The 13,156-nt window shown below is 43.1% G+C and overlaps 1 protein-coding gene across 1 annotated transcript in view; it reads right to left on the reverse strand.

The window, feature by feature from the left end:
* Positions 1-1,576: 1,576 nt before the first annotated feature.
* The window catches only part of LOC143293893 (uncharacterized), a 33,505-nt gene continuing 21,925 nt past the window's right edge, over positions 1,577-13,156 (reverse strand). Inside the window, exons 11-16 of the mRNA XM_076605240.1 lie at positions 12,888-13,028; positions 9,545-9,754; positions 8,274-8,380; positions 7,211-7,337; positions 6,210-6,340; positions 1,577-4,182 (exon numbers count right to left, since the gene is read on the reverse strand). Of these exons, the coding sequence (XP_076461355.1) occupies positions 3,213-4,182; positions 6,210-6,340; positions 7,211-7,337; positions 8,274-8,380; positions 9,545-9,754; positions 12,888-13,028 (1,686 nt within the window). The 3' untranslated portion in view covers positions 1,577-3,212. The remainder of the gene's footprint in view (positions 4,183-6,209; positions 6,341-7,210; positions 7,338-8,273; positions 8,381-9,544; positions 9,755-12,887; positions 13,029-13,156) is intronic.

Below are 13,156 nucleotides of genomic sequence, written 5' to 3' on the forward strand. Positions count from 1 at the left end.
AGAGCTTTTTTATTGAGGGAAAAGGAACAGGCAACTTATCGGCCTGTTTTCATCCTACCCTCGTAAAGAAAACGTATAAACTAATCTAGGAAATACAAGAAGACTGAAAAAAGAAGGGGAAAAAAAAAACCAAAAACACTTTGCATGGCAACAACAAGAAGAACAATAAATGGCATAGAAAATACACAGTTCCCCACAAAATAACACTGCTTTTGCGTGAAGGAGAGAGGGAAGAAGAAGGTAAGAGAGGAAGAGATACGAGGAAGGAAAGAGAGGAAAACTGTTGAGAGAGAGAGAGAGAGAAAGAGAGAGTGAGAGAGAGAGGAAGAGAGGGAGGAGGGAGGGAAGGAGGAAGGGAGGAAAGGAGATAGACAAACAGACAAGGATATTGAGAATACATCATTTGTTTATCAGTCTCAGTAATTTCAAGGATTCGTAGAAATTAGCTCTGACATTAGATGTTTATGATAATTATAGTCTTTTGAAGACACTGAGACGGATGATGAAACAGCCCCACCCCCACCCTGCTCCACCTCCCCCCCACCCCCACCCCCCCCCCCGAAAACAAAAACCACCACCACCTCCAAACCAAACCATTTAAAAGTCCAATGGAGAAGAGTGTGCAACACAAACCAGCAAGCCAACGTGCTGTTTCATTTTCTCTACTCCTTCACCCCACAGCGCAGGTGAATGATGACATGTCTACAGGATGTTTTTTTGAGTAAAAAAAAAATACTTGATTTGATTACATAGAACTACACTCACGAACGCGAGAGATAACAAGATTCAATTAACTGTGACAATAGTAAACACATTCTGGGGCATTATGCACATACAAAAAAAAAAAAAAAAAAAAAAAAAATAGTACTTACAAGTTGTGTTAGTGGACAAAAAAGAATTTGCATGGTTACCTTACAACTGAAGTTCAATGAATCCTTTTTTTAATTTTTTTTTCTTTTTTTTTTTAAAACAAGATCTTCAGCCAACAACTTAAACAATGCACGAACAAAATATCAAACCATGAACAATGATAAAATGGATTCAACTGAAAGTCTAAGAAAAATAACAATAATAAAATAAAAAAAAGAAAAAAAAAAAGAAAAGAAAACCTCACATCCAGAGCAAAAACGCAAAGTTAAATATAATATAGGTCCATGTGAAAAAATAAACGTTCAAACGCATTGCTTGAAAAGCGGAATATGAGCCACAATTTAAAAAAAAAAAAAAAAAAAAAAAACCGAAATAAAAGGGAATAAGACAGATTTACTAGAAAATAAGAAAAAATTTTTTTTTAGAAGGCTGAGAAACTATCTATGATACAAGTTGTGTAAAGCAGCCATGCCATCACATTGGGGAAAAGACAGAACAATCACGCAGGAACGATAATTAATCTGGAATCATTATCATACGTGACCAATGGAAATAACCATATCAATACACACTTCATATTTTCAGCATCAACATATACAAAGAGAGTGTGCGCGCGTGTGTGTGTGTGTGTGCGTGCGTGTGTGCATGCGCGCGCATGTGTGTGTATGTGTGTGTTTTTGTTTTGTTTTTGATTTGATGGTTTTTTTGCTGCAACTAACAGTATAACTGGGGAAAAAAAGTTGCATGCTTAACACGGAAAATCACCAGGGGTCCAGTTCATGGAAACTGCCTTGCTAACATCAGGTGTGAAGCAAAATGTTTGGACCTAATGTCGTCAGTGTCGGCAGATTCATGGGGGGCTGTTGTTTGAGGGACGTGGTGGCGGTCTCCACTCTGGGAGGGACGCTCGCTCAGTCTGGCTCCGCGACTAAGCCATTATTGTCGTTAGTAGGGGGCTTAGCAGGTGGTGTCCTAAGTACGTTAAAACAGAACAGGCACCACTGAACACCACCGAAGTGACTCAGCAGCAGTGCAGGGTCTCCTCTGGTGCGTGGCCTCCTGGTGACCTAACATTCCCTGTGGACTGCCGACACTGGAACTGCGACGGATGAACCCGGGTGTGGCCGTGTATGGGGGAATCTAAATGAGCGGCGTGGGAGTAATGCCACTGAAACGGTGCAGATGATGGGGCAGCAAAAAAAAAAAAAAAAAAAAAAAAAAAATTGGACCTTCAATATCAATTCTGTTGCTGCAGCAAAGCCAGTATTCATGGGTCAGCTGCTGCAGAGTGAAACTGGCACTTGGTTTGCTTGACCAGATGCTGTGTTGGCATGAAGATCCACTGGTTTAGTTGTGTCCGGAGGGCATCACTAACATACGCAATCTTGCGGCATGCGCTTGATTGACAAAACCCTAATCAAGTCACTATATTGCTTTGAAAAACACAGTAGCAAACTACCATAATACCATCACCACTTGTAATTCGATGGGCAAAGCACCTCGTCTGTCATGCACATACCCAAGTTTGCTTCTAACTGAATCTATCAGATCGAGAAACGCCTGTCAAGTGAAACAGATTTTTTTTTCATAACTTGATCATAATTACACACTTCTAGTGGGTATGTTCTTATGTGAAATACTCTTTTTCTTTGACTGTTTTTCTTTCAGTTTGTGCACATGAAGTGTTATCTAGCAATATGATGAGACTAAATTTCAAGTCTTTTCTTGTGTTCAGACTTGGCTTAGGTCAATCGCAATTTCATTTTCACCTTTGCCATGAATCAGACCCCAAAACCACTGGCATACATTTAATTTTTCTATACTTCAAGGCAACAAAATCAAAATCATCAAACACAATGACACTCACAAAAAACTTTCTGATTATTTTCCACTTCATTTATATATGCATATATATTATGCATTTCATACATCGCTTCCACTTCTTTGTTTCAAACATTAGGGATATTTCAATATTAAAAAAAAAAAAACCAGTCCACACATGGTTTAGTCATTATCGAAGTGTTCATTCTTAACACTGGATGTTCATTTCTATCAGTCTGAATGTCACACATGCACATTATTTACGGCTCCGAATATTCTCGGTCAGAATCCAGCTCAGCCCCCCTTGTCAGATGCCGAAGTTTCAGGTCAAGCTGGATCAGCTTGACCTTGGCGAGGGGGAAAGTTTTTGACAACTGAACTGTTCTACAGCAAACATCATGGTCTTGGAGGCACAGAGGGGTACAAGAACATGGAAGTGAAGGCTCTGTCCCTGTGGCTCACTCTCTGGGTTCTGGTCAACCATGATGCCATCTGCACTCCAAGACACAACTGCTGTATTATTAGGTGGGTCGGCTTGGCTTTGGTATGCATGGCTTGGGAGGCACAGGTGGATAAAAGGGGCTTCTGCTTTTAGAGTTCTCGTCACCTTCCTTGGGTAAAGGAGGCAGAGCGTCCTGAGCAGAACGAATCCCGTCAGCAGATAAATGTTCTGAAGAAGATTCATCCTTCCTGTGAGTGGATGGTCGAGGGGGAAGGCTGGGTATTGGTTGCCTGGGTGGCAGAGACGGTGGCTGCTCAGAGGATGGCTGTGACTCCGTCTCAGCTGAGGAATCTGCATGATGAGGTGGTACAGAGGGTGGGGGTGGCAGTGGCCTTGGTGCTGTTTCAGGATCTTCGTACACTTCTTCAGTCGCCCCTGATAATACCACTTCAGACACGTCTTCGTACAGCTCTTCCGCCTGTGCGGGAGAAGGCGGTCGCCCAGGTCTTCGTGGCGGAAGGGAAGAGTACTGCATTGCGTCATCCTCCTCCAGTCCTTCCCCTTGTTTGTCACCAGGAGGTGAGGGTGCAGGTGGACGGGGTCTAGCCTGGCTTCTACCTGGTCTTTGGGGCAGACTTTGGTAATCCTCCTCTGAACAAAAATATATAGGGTCTGGTGACTGGTCCGTCTCTTCCACTGAATCTCTGTCAGAACCTGGGATTGGTGGCAGTGGCGTTTGGGGTCTGGCGCCGTGTTTTGCAGAGGTTTCTTTCAAGGTGTCTGTCTTGGGAGGAGGGAAGGCACCAGCTAATTTTTCGCAATCATCATATGCTGGTTCTTCATAGTCTTCTTCCATGTCATCTTCTAGGTCAAAGTAGGTTTCATCTTCTTCTATATCTCCTGCCTCTGACAGATTGCCATACTCAACACTCATTCGGGAACTGCAGGTGGAGCTTGTATCACTGAAGGAATCAGTATCTGAAGGGTTGGCAACGTTCAGCTCATACGCCCAGTCATCGTCCTGTGCCTTCAGGATCAGAGCTCTGTCCCTGAAAACAAATCCACACAATATATCTATAACACTATAAAAATAAAATAACAAGAGAGGCAAGGCCTTCAAGACTCACTTGTGATAAATTAAGTCCCCTAGCATTAATTACAGAGTAATTTCCCTTTTTTACTACCTGCACCAAAACATTTGCAAAATAAATAAAAATTCCATGCTTAGCAAAAGAAGTTCCTGTTTGAACAAAATATGATAATAATGACTCCTCTTGTTGTTGTGTCAGAATAAGAGGTCAAAGTTTAGAGAATACAAAAAACATAAATATAACAGTAAATGCAGTTTGCATATAATTAGGCTTCTTTTTTAATTTTTCTGTGCCCATCCCAGAGGTGCAATATTGTTTTAAACAAGATAACTGGAAAGAACTGAATTTTTCCTATTTTTATGCCAAATTTGGTGTCAACTGACAAAGTATTTGCAGAGAAAATGTCAATGTTAAAGTTTACCACGGACACACAGACACACACACAGACAACCGAACACCGGGTTAAAACATAGACTCACTTTGTTTACACAAGTGAGTCAAAAACTGTAGCAATAACATACATAAATCTGCTTACTATCATTCTTCTACACTCATAATGGTCAGAGCTCTACTCGAAAGCTCAAACTACCCCTCCCCTTTACAAACAGTCTAAAACATCAACACATCGTCTTAGTGCACAAAGCATCATATAACTGAGCACTTTGGCTTGTTTGTTGAAATCGGGCTGTTGTGAAATCGCCAAACATCGTTACAGGACAGCTGGTGAGCTTCAGTGACTAGTTTTGCCCACTGACAACTTAGAGTACATGTATCAATATAATGAGAGTTATCAACGTGGGATATTTGGGGGATACGAACAGCTCCTACCCACAGGTGAGTGTATTTTGGGCTTTAATGGCAATGCTGGTTATCATATAGTTGATTATCATCCACTTTATCAATGTGCCTTTGAGTGTTGCTAGCACTGCAGCTGTCTGAAACTCTTGGGCTTGGTGGATCCCTGGAGAATGACGGGCGCAATAGCCGAGTGGTTAAAGCGTTGGACTGTCAATCTGAGGGTCCTGGGTTCGAATCACGGTGACGGCGCCTGGTGGGTAAAGGGTGGAGATTTTTACGATCTCCCAGGTCAACATATGTGCAGACCTGCTTAGTGCCTGAACCCCCTTCGTGTGTATATGCAAGCAGAAGATCAAATACGCACGTTAAAGATCCTGTAATCCATGTCAGCGTTCGGTGGGTTATGGAAACAAGAACATACCCAGCATGCACACCCCCAAAAACGGAGTATGGCTGCCTACATGGCGGGGTAAAAATGGTCATACACGTAAAAGCCCACTCGTGTACATACAAGTGAACGCAGAAGAAGAAGAAGATCCCTGGATGTATTATGACAGGAAGGGTAGAGTCCAGCCTCATGCTATCAACCTCATTCAGGATTCCCTCCATTTCCTGTGGTAAAATTAGATCAGAGTGCAGATTCGCTGCGACTGTTAAGTGGAGGTAAAGGTGGAGGTTTCCACTCTCAGGCAAGGCTCTCAAGTCAGTCTGACTGTGACTGGTGACTGCTGTTTTCAAAAGGGCAGTACAGCAACAAACACTGAGCTTATATCACAGATTGACATAAGTTTACATTTGGGCCAACAGCAAAGTGAGAGTTGTATTATCAATGGTTTCTCCAGTCAATGGGAAACCATTTACAGCTTAGTCTTTTTGTGAAGGACTATGACTCAGCCTTGTGGGCTAGTTGGCCTTTGGGAACCATCCCGACGCCGACTGTCCTAAAACCCTCTTGGCTGAGAGAGTGGGGATGTAACTTGGGCAAGACGCTCTCCACTATAATCAAATTCTAGCCCAAATAGTCGGAACAGCAGTTGCCTCCTCTGCTGTTCTGATGGTCATAGTCGGACACGACTATCATACAAGCAGCCAGTGACCTGCTCATGAATCAGAACAAGCTGATGACAATCATCTACTAACTTCTCAGCAGCAAAGAAAAATCTAAAAGTAGTTAAAAAGGAACTCACAGAGTCAGGTTTATTCGCACAATGTCCATGGGAGGCCTGCGGGTTTTGTCCAGCTGCCAACAGTCTTTCAACAGCTTGACCAGGTGGGGTGGGCAGCTGCTGGGAATGGTCAAATGCTCGTTCTCATACACCTGAAATTCAAATCCAACCAAATTTGTACTGCTTACAGCCCAAGCTGACCGCAAGTGTGCCATTTCAGGGCTGAATACATGCCAGTTGTTAAAACCATTTAAAGAGAAACCAAATCAAATGTTAAATAAAAAAGTCAATTAAAACAATGTTAAAAAGACCAGTTCATCCACAATCTCACACAATCCACACAAAACGTATATAAATTAAAAAGTACAAGTGCTTAGATTTGTCTTTGCACAAGATTAAGCGTTATATGTAATAAAATATCAAATACGATTATGTCAAAAATAGTGTAAAAAAAAAAAAGAAAGAAAAAAAAGAGGCAAATTCATCCATGTCAAGTTCACAGCACAGATTGGAAAAGATGAAGCGTTTCACTCAAAGCACAAATTTTGTTCTGTTACTTACTAAGCCACTCAAACTCTTAACAGTGGGATGAGGGTGGTGCTAATGTGCCCAAAGGACTGTGCAGGAAGCACAAGAACTCAAATGTCAAATCATCTAGATCTGCTCCAAATGGAGAACACAGACAACACAACTCGGCAACAGACATGTTGCACATCAATGATTGGCAGACAATGACAAGCAGTGACATGACAGTGACTGGAGTCAAAAAGGAAATGTTCTATCTAAAATTACGTTTAAATAACATACTTAACCGTGACCCAACTAGTGCAGACTCCGGCAGGGGTCTGACATTCCTGTCCTGTGCAAACTACTATCCGCCTATGCGGAGAAAACGAAAGTACTACGGCCGATAACCTCCCGGAAGTAGGTAACCTCCCCTTTGTCCCGCTAGCTAGCGCCCTCTTTTTTTTTTTGGCTTTTAGTTATGAAGAAATATGACAGGCGGAACAACATGCACATACGTCACACTCCTGTTGCTCGGAGCTCTGCGGGCACAGTGATTTGAGGAGCCACAGTAGCAGGATGCTGAAGCAGTAGACGTCAGATGCTGGCGAGTACTGGGCATGCTGCTTCACCTCGGGAGCAGCCCTGTACATCAGACCACAACGCTGGAAACCGCACCAGCCTTCCCAAAGGTTTTATACATTGCTCAGCTACAACAATGACAGCAAAATATACTTGTATTTGTATTTCTTTTTATCACAACAGATTTCTCTGTGTGAAATTCGGGCTGCTCTCCCCACGGAGAGCGCATCGCTACACTACAGCGCCACCCTTTTTTTTTTTTTGTATTTTTTCCTGCGTGCAGTTTTATTTTGTTTTTCCTATCCAAGTGGATTTTTCTGCAGAATTTTGCCAGGAACAACCCTTTTGTTGCCGTGGGTTCTTTTACGTGCGCTAAGTGCATGCTGCACACGGGACCTCTGTTTATCGTCTCATCCGAATGACTAGTGTCCAGACCACCACTCGAAGTCTAGTGGAGGGGGAAGAAATATTGGCGGCTGACCCGCGATTCGAACCACCGCGCTCAGATTCTCTTGCTTCCTAGGCGGATGCGTTACCTCTAGGCCACCACTCCATTGGATATATCTGATTTTTTTCTTTCTTCTTTTCTATAAATGGACACTAAACAATGCATCTTGCTTGTTGAGATCTGTCTGTCAAACCACCAATTTTCTTTCAGTTTGTGTTTGGTAAAAAGTGGGTAGATGTGGAAAATGATTGTGGGCCAAGATTGTAGATGTTGGAGCATGTATGGCGGCCATGAGCGTGTTTTTGTGAGTGTGTGTGTGTGTGTGCTTGCCTGTATGCATGCATGTCTGCACGTGAGTGCATGTGTATGTGTGTACATGCATGCATGTGCGTGTGCATGCATGTTTCTGTGTGCCTGTATGATAGAACTGGTTCACTTAACAGGCTAAGTTGTGAAATAAATATGTCTCAATCTGTTTGTGCAAACACACACACACACACAAAAACAACAACAACAACAACGTCTAAGTGTTTCATGATAGCTGCACATACCTTGCACGCTCCTCGGGGTCTTTGGGAGGGTGAAGAAGGTCAATGTGACGCTCCAACTCACTGCCTTCAGGTAACATTTTGACCTTAGGCAACGAAGTAATCCATACCTGTTGAAACAAATTATCAGACTTACCAAACAAAGCAAAAATGCCCAAAGTTACATGTTGTATTTCTCTTTTTTTTTTCCACGATAGATTCCTCTGTGTGAAATTCGGGCTGCTCTCTCCCCAGGGACAGCATGCCACTACACTGACAGCACCACCCTTTTTTTTTTTTTCCTGCGTGCAGTTTAATTTGTTTTTCCTATCCAAGTGGATTTTTCTACAGAATTTTGCCAGGGACAACCCATTTGTTGCAGTGGGTTCTATTACGTGTGCTAATTAAATGCTGCACACGGGAAACTCAGTTTATTCTCTCATCCGAATGACAAGCATCCAGACCACCACTTAAAGTCTAGTGGAGGGAGAGAAAATACTGGTGACTGAGCCGTCATTCGAACCAGCGTGCTCAGATTCTCTTGCTTCCTATGCAGACACATGACCTCTAGGCCATCACTCCAAACTCCGTATTTCACCAATACCCCTTAAATAAAGACTGATCATTCAAAACTATTTCACTGTTCAACCAACTGGACTGCTTCCAACCTGTAGAGTCCAAACAGCATCAAGGGGTTTTGTTTCATGTATGTATGTATGTATGTATGTAATTTTATGCCAATGTCAATACCCATTTTAATCCCCCCCCGACACCCACCCCCCCGCCCCTCTAGGAGTGATGGCCTAGAGGTAACGTGTCCACCTAGGAAGCGAGAGAATCTGAGGGCGCTGGTTCGAATCACGGCTCAGCCGCCGATATTTTCTCCCCCTCCATTAGACCTTGAGTGGTGGTCTGGACGCTAGTCATTCGGATGAGACGATAAACCGAGGTCCCGTGTGCAGCATTCACTTAGCACACGTAAAAAGAACCCACGGCAACAAAAGGGTTGTTCCTGGCAAAATTCTGTAGAAAAATCCACTTCGACAGGAAAAACAAATAAAACTGCACGCAGGAAAAAATACCAAAAAAATGGGTGGCGCTGTAGCGCAGCGACGCGCTCTCCCTAGGGAGAGCAGCCCGAATTTCACACAGAGAAATCTGTTGTGATAAAAAGGAATACAAATACAAATACAAATAAATGAAAACAAAAATAATAATGCTTTCACTCAACATCCTAACAGCAGAACGTTGTCCAAAAAAAAAAACAAAACAAAAAACAAACCATCTGTGCACACCTTCATGGTAGTGTAGGTCGACTGCTTTTCCACGTAGATGGTGTCTGGGGAAAAGTCACACAGAATGATTCGCCGAGAGTGCAGGTGAGCTATGCTCTTTGCAAGCTCCTGCATGCAGAGCACGTAGGGGCGGAGGTCCTTGCCGAACAACCGGTACCGCATCGCCTGCTGCAGGGACATGAGCGTGGAGGGAGTGGCCACCACGAATGGCTGGAAAGGAAAGCAGTCTCAGTTTCAGTTTCAGTTTCAGTAGCTCAAGGAGGCGTCACTGCGTTCAGACAAATCCATATACGCTACACCACATCTGCCAAGCAAGATGCCTGACCAGCAGCGTAACCCAACGCGCTTTGTCAGGCCTTGAGAAATCAAAAAAAAAAAAGGGTGAATAAATAATAGATAAATACATAAAAAAAATAACTACTACTACCACTACTAATAATATGTATAAGGTGCAAAAATGTGATGAAGTCAACTATAGTTTTCAGTTTCAGTTTCAGTAGCTCAAGGAGGCGTCACTGCATTCGGACAAATCCATATACGCTACACCACAACTGCCAAGCAGATGCCTGACCAGCAGCGTAACCCAACACACTTAAAGTCAACTATAAGCGTACACAAATAAATAAATAACAACAACAACCCACATCAACTCCCCACAACTCCTGTTCAGTCTGTGGCATCTAACGTGCTATTTGTCTGTCCATCTAACAGTGACAATGGCAGCTACATACATCTCCACTCTTAGCAAGTGCTTACATGTACACTTAACATGTACACAGTCACAAGTAACGATTTGAACGAAGCAAACTTTTAATGTCAATGCAAAGTTTTAGCTGTATGAGTTGAGTACTCTCCCAAGTTTTTTTGTTTTTTTTACCATGAATACAGACTTGATCACTAAGTCTTCATTCACTGAATGTCCTCATTGGTGCTAGATGTGTGTGTGTGTGTGTGTGTGTGTGTGTGTGTGTGTGTGTGTGTGTGTGTGTGTGTGGTGTCATGTCATGTCATGTCGTGTGTCACGTCATGTAATGTTGTGTTGCATCCTCTATGTGATACCTTTTTTTTCCGCAATCCATGGAAAAAAAACAGTTCTGGTTTCTATCTGAATACAACATGCACACGTTTCTAAAACTATGGTCAACGTCAATCTCAACACATGCAGAACCATGACCATCTTTGTTTTTCAGACCATGTGATCTGTTCCTTGCACTCAAGTGCTAGCAAGATGCCCAAGACCATTCTGTTTCACAAGTGTGTAATTAACTCACTCGGGACGACAAGTTTTCTCCCTTGCTTTTCCCCCACAGACGGCCCATTTGTAAGGGTTTGGAAAAAAAAAATACAAAAAATACAAAATACTGTGCAAGAAAATGAAACTTTCAGAACTGGTTTATTACATGTTGAGCTATTACATATAAAAAAAAATCAAATTTCTCATCTTATTTTTACAGTTTTGCCACATGTAGAAAATACTGCCAATTTTTCACCCTGAATCACCATACCCATGCTCGCTTTCTACATTAAATTCGCTTTCTTCTTCATCATCATCCACCTCTTCAATGTCCGACCCTTCAGTTTGTAGTATTTCAAGTACTTCAGCAACCCTAAAACGTTGCCGTCACTGCCTTGTTCGCTTCACAACATTCTGAGAAGAGCCCACTTTGCTAACAGGCTGGCACGCGAGCAGACAACCAGTCAGTGACTTTGTCAGCGAGTGTGCAAGACGGGCCACACATCCCAGGCTGACCAATCATACTGATCGATTGTGGAGTGACCCAGAATAGCGCACTCTGCTTGGCTAATCACAAAATCACGTGTACAGCGCATGATGGAATTTTACTTTCGGAGAATGCTATTCCATTCCTTCGTCCGAATCCGAATACGTTTTGTGTAGGAATGCGTGAGCATTCCTTCGTCCGGAGAGAGTTAAAACACAGCGTGAGCATGAGTGATATACCAGCTGCTCCGAGCTGGAAATGAATGATTCAACTAAAGTGGAGAGGTGATTGCTGGAGAGAAGAAGACCAAGGAGCAGAATTTCAGTTCCCCCACACAAGCGGTAGAACCTTTTGATGAACAAGATAATGACACTTCTGATGCAGGTGCGTTCAATCAGAAGTTCTTACTACTTCTTCTTTGTTCGTGGGCTGCATGTTCACTCATATGTACACGAGTGGGCTTTTACGTATACAATCGTTTTTACCCTGCCATGTAGGCAGCCATACTCCGTTTTCGGGGGGGTGTGCATGCTGAGAATTTAATTGTTTCCATAACCCACCGAATGCTGACATAGATTTCAGGATCTCTAACTGATCTTCTGCTTGTGTATACACACAAAGGGGGGTTCAGGCACAAGCAGGTCTGTACATTATGTTGACCTGGGAGATAAGAAAAATCTCTACCCTTTACCCACCAGGCGCCGTTACCGAGATTCGTAGCCAGGACCCTCAGACTGAAAGTCCAGCGCTTTAACCATTAGGCTACTGCTCCCCTCACAAGTTCTTACAAAGTCTGATAACACAGTGAAGATAAAGGTTTCTAGCCAATGACTTTGACTTACATCAGACGGGCGCAACAGCCGAATGGTTAAAGCGTTGGACGGTCAATCTGAGGGTCCCGGGTTCGAATCACGGTGACAGCGCCTGGTGGGTAAAGGGTGGAGATTTTTCCGATCTCCCAGGTCAACATATGTGCAGACCTGCCAGTGCCTGAACCCCCTTCGTGTGTATACGCAAGCAGAAGATCAAATACGCATGTTAAAGATCCTGTAATCCATGTCAGCGTTCGGTGGGTTATGGAAACAAGAACACACCCAGCATGCACACCCCCGAAAGCGGAGTATGGCTGCCTACATGGCGGGTTAAAAACGGTCATACACGTAAAAGCCCACTCACGTATATACGAGTGAACGTGGGAGTTGCAGCCCACGAACGTAGAAGAAGAAGAAGAAGAAGAAGACTTACATCAGATTTAGAATGGGCCGTTTTCTGACTGTGGCTTTAGAGAACTTTTGCAGGGATACTGCCAACAGAGGATTACAATTTTCTTTTTTTTACTTTCAGTTTCACTCACTGCCATGTTGTGCATCACCAGCTGGTCTGTTTTGAGCAATGAATTTAGAGCGCCTAACTGTCAGGACAGTGAACTGAAAAAAAAAAAAAAAAAAAAAAAATTAAGGGTGTGCCCTATCATCAAAATCACCTTGTGGACCAGAAACTATGGAACTTCTACTTACTAAACTGTATTGCCTATTATGCGCACATTTAGAGGACTATAGGGACAAATCTATACTGCTTTTACACATGCACAAATGTCACTGTGATTATCATGCATTACTTACAAGTATTCTACGCCCATGTTTATTCTTCCGAGGTCTTCCAATGAGCTTGGTGATGGAGGGCAGATCCTCCTGTCTCAGTATGTTCCATTCCTCAAGTTGAAAGCTATCAGGGCAAGGCTCCTCAAAATGCATGGAGCCAGGCTGCAAAGCAAAAACAGTACAGGTACTTTCAGTCATGCTGGTAAGTAAAGCACATGCAGTCAATCAGATCAAATCAAATTATGGTGCTTAGAGCCTCCCTCAATCACTCACTCATTCCCTCGACCGCT

The sequence above is a fragment of the Babylonia areolata genome, chromosome 19 (genome assembly GCF_041734735.1).
Source record: "Babylonia areolata isolate BAREFJ2019XMU chromosome 19, ASM4173473v1, whole genome shotgun sequence".
NCBI lineage: Eukaryota > Metazoa > Mollusca > Gastropoda > Neogastropoda > Buccinidae > Babylonia > Babylonia areolata.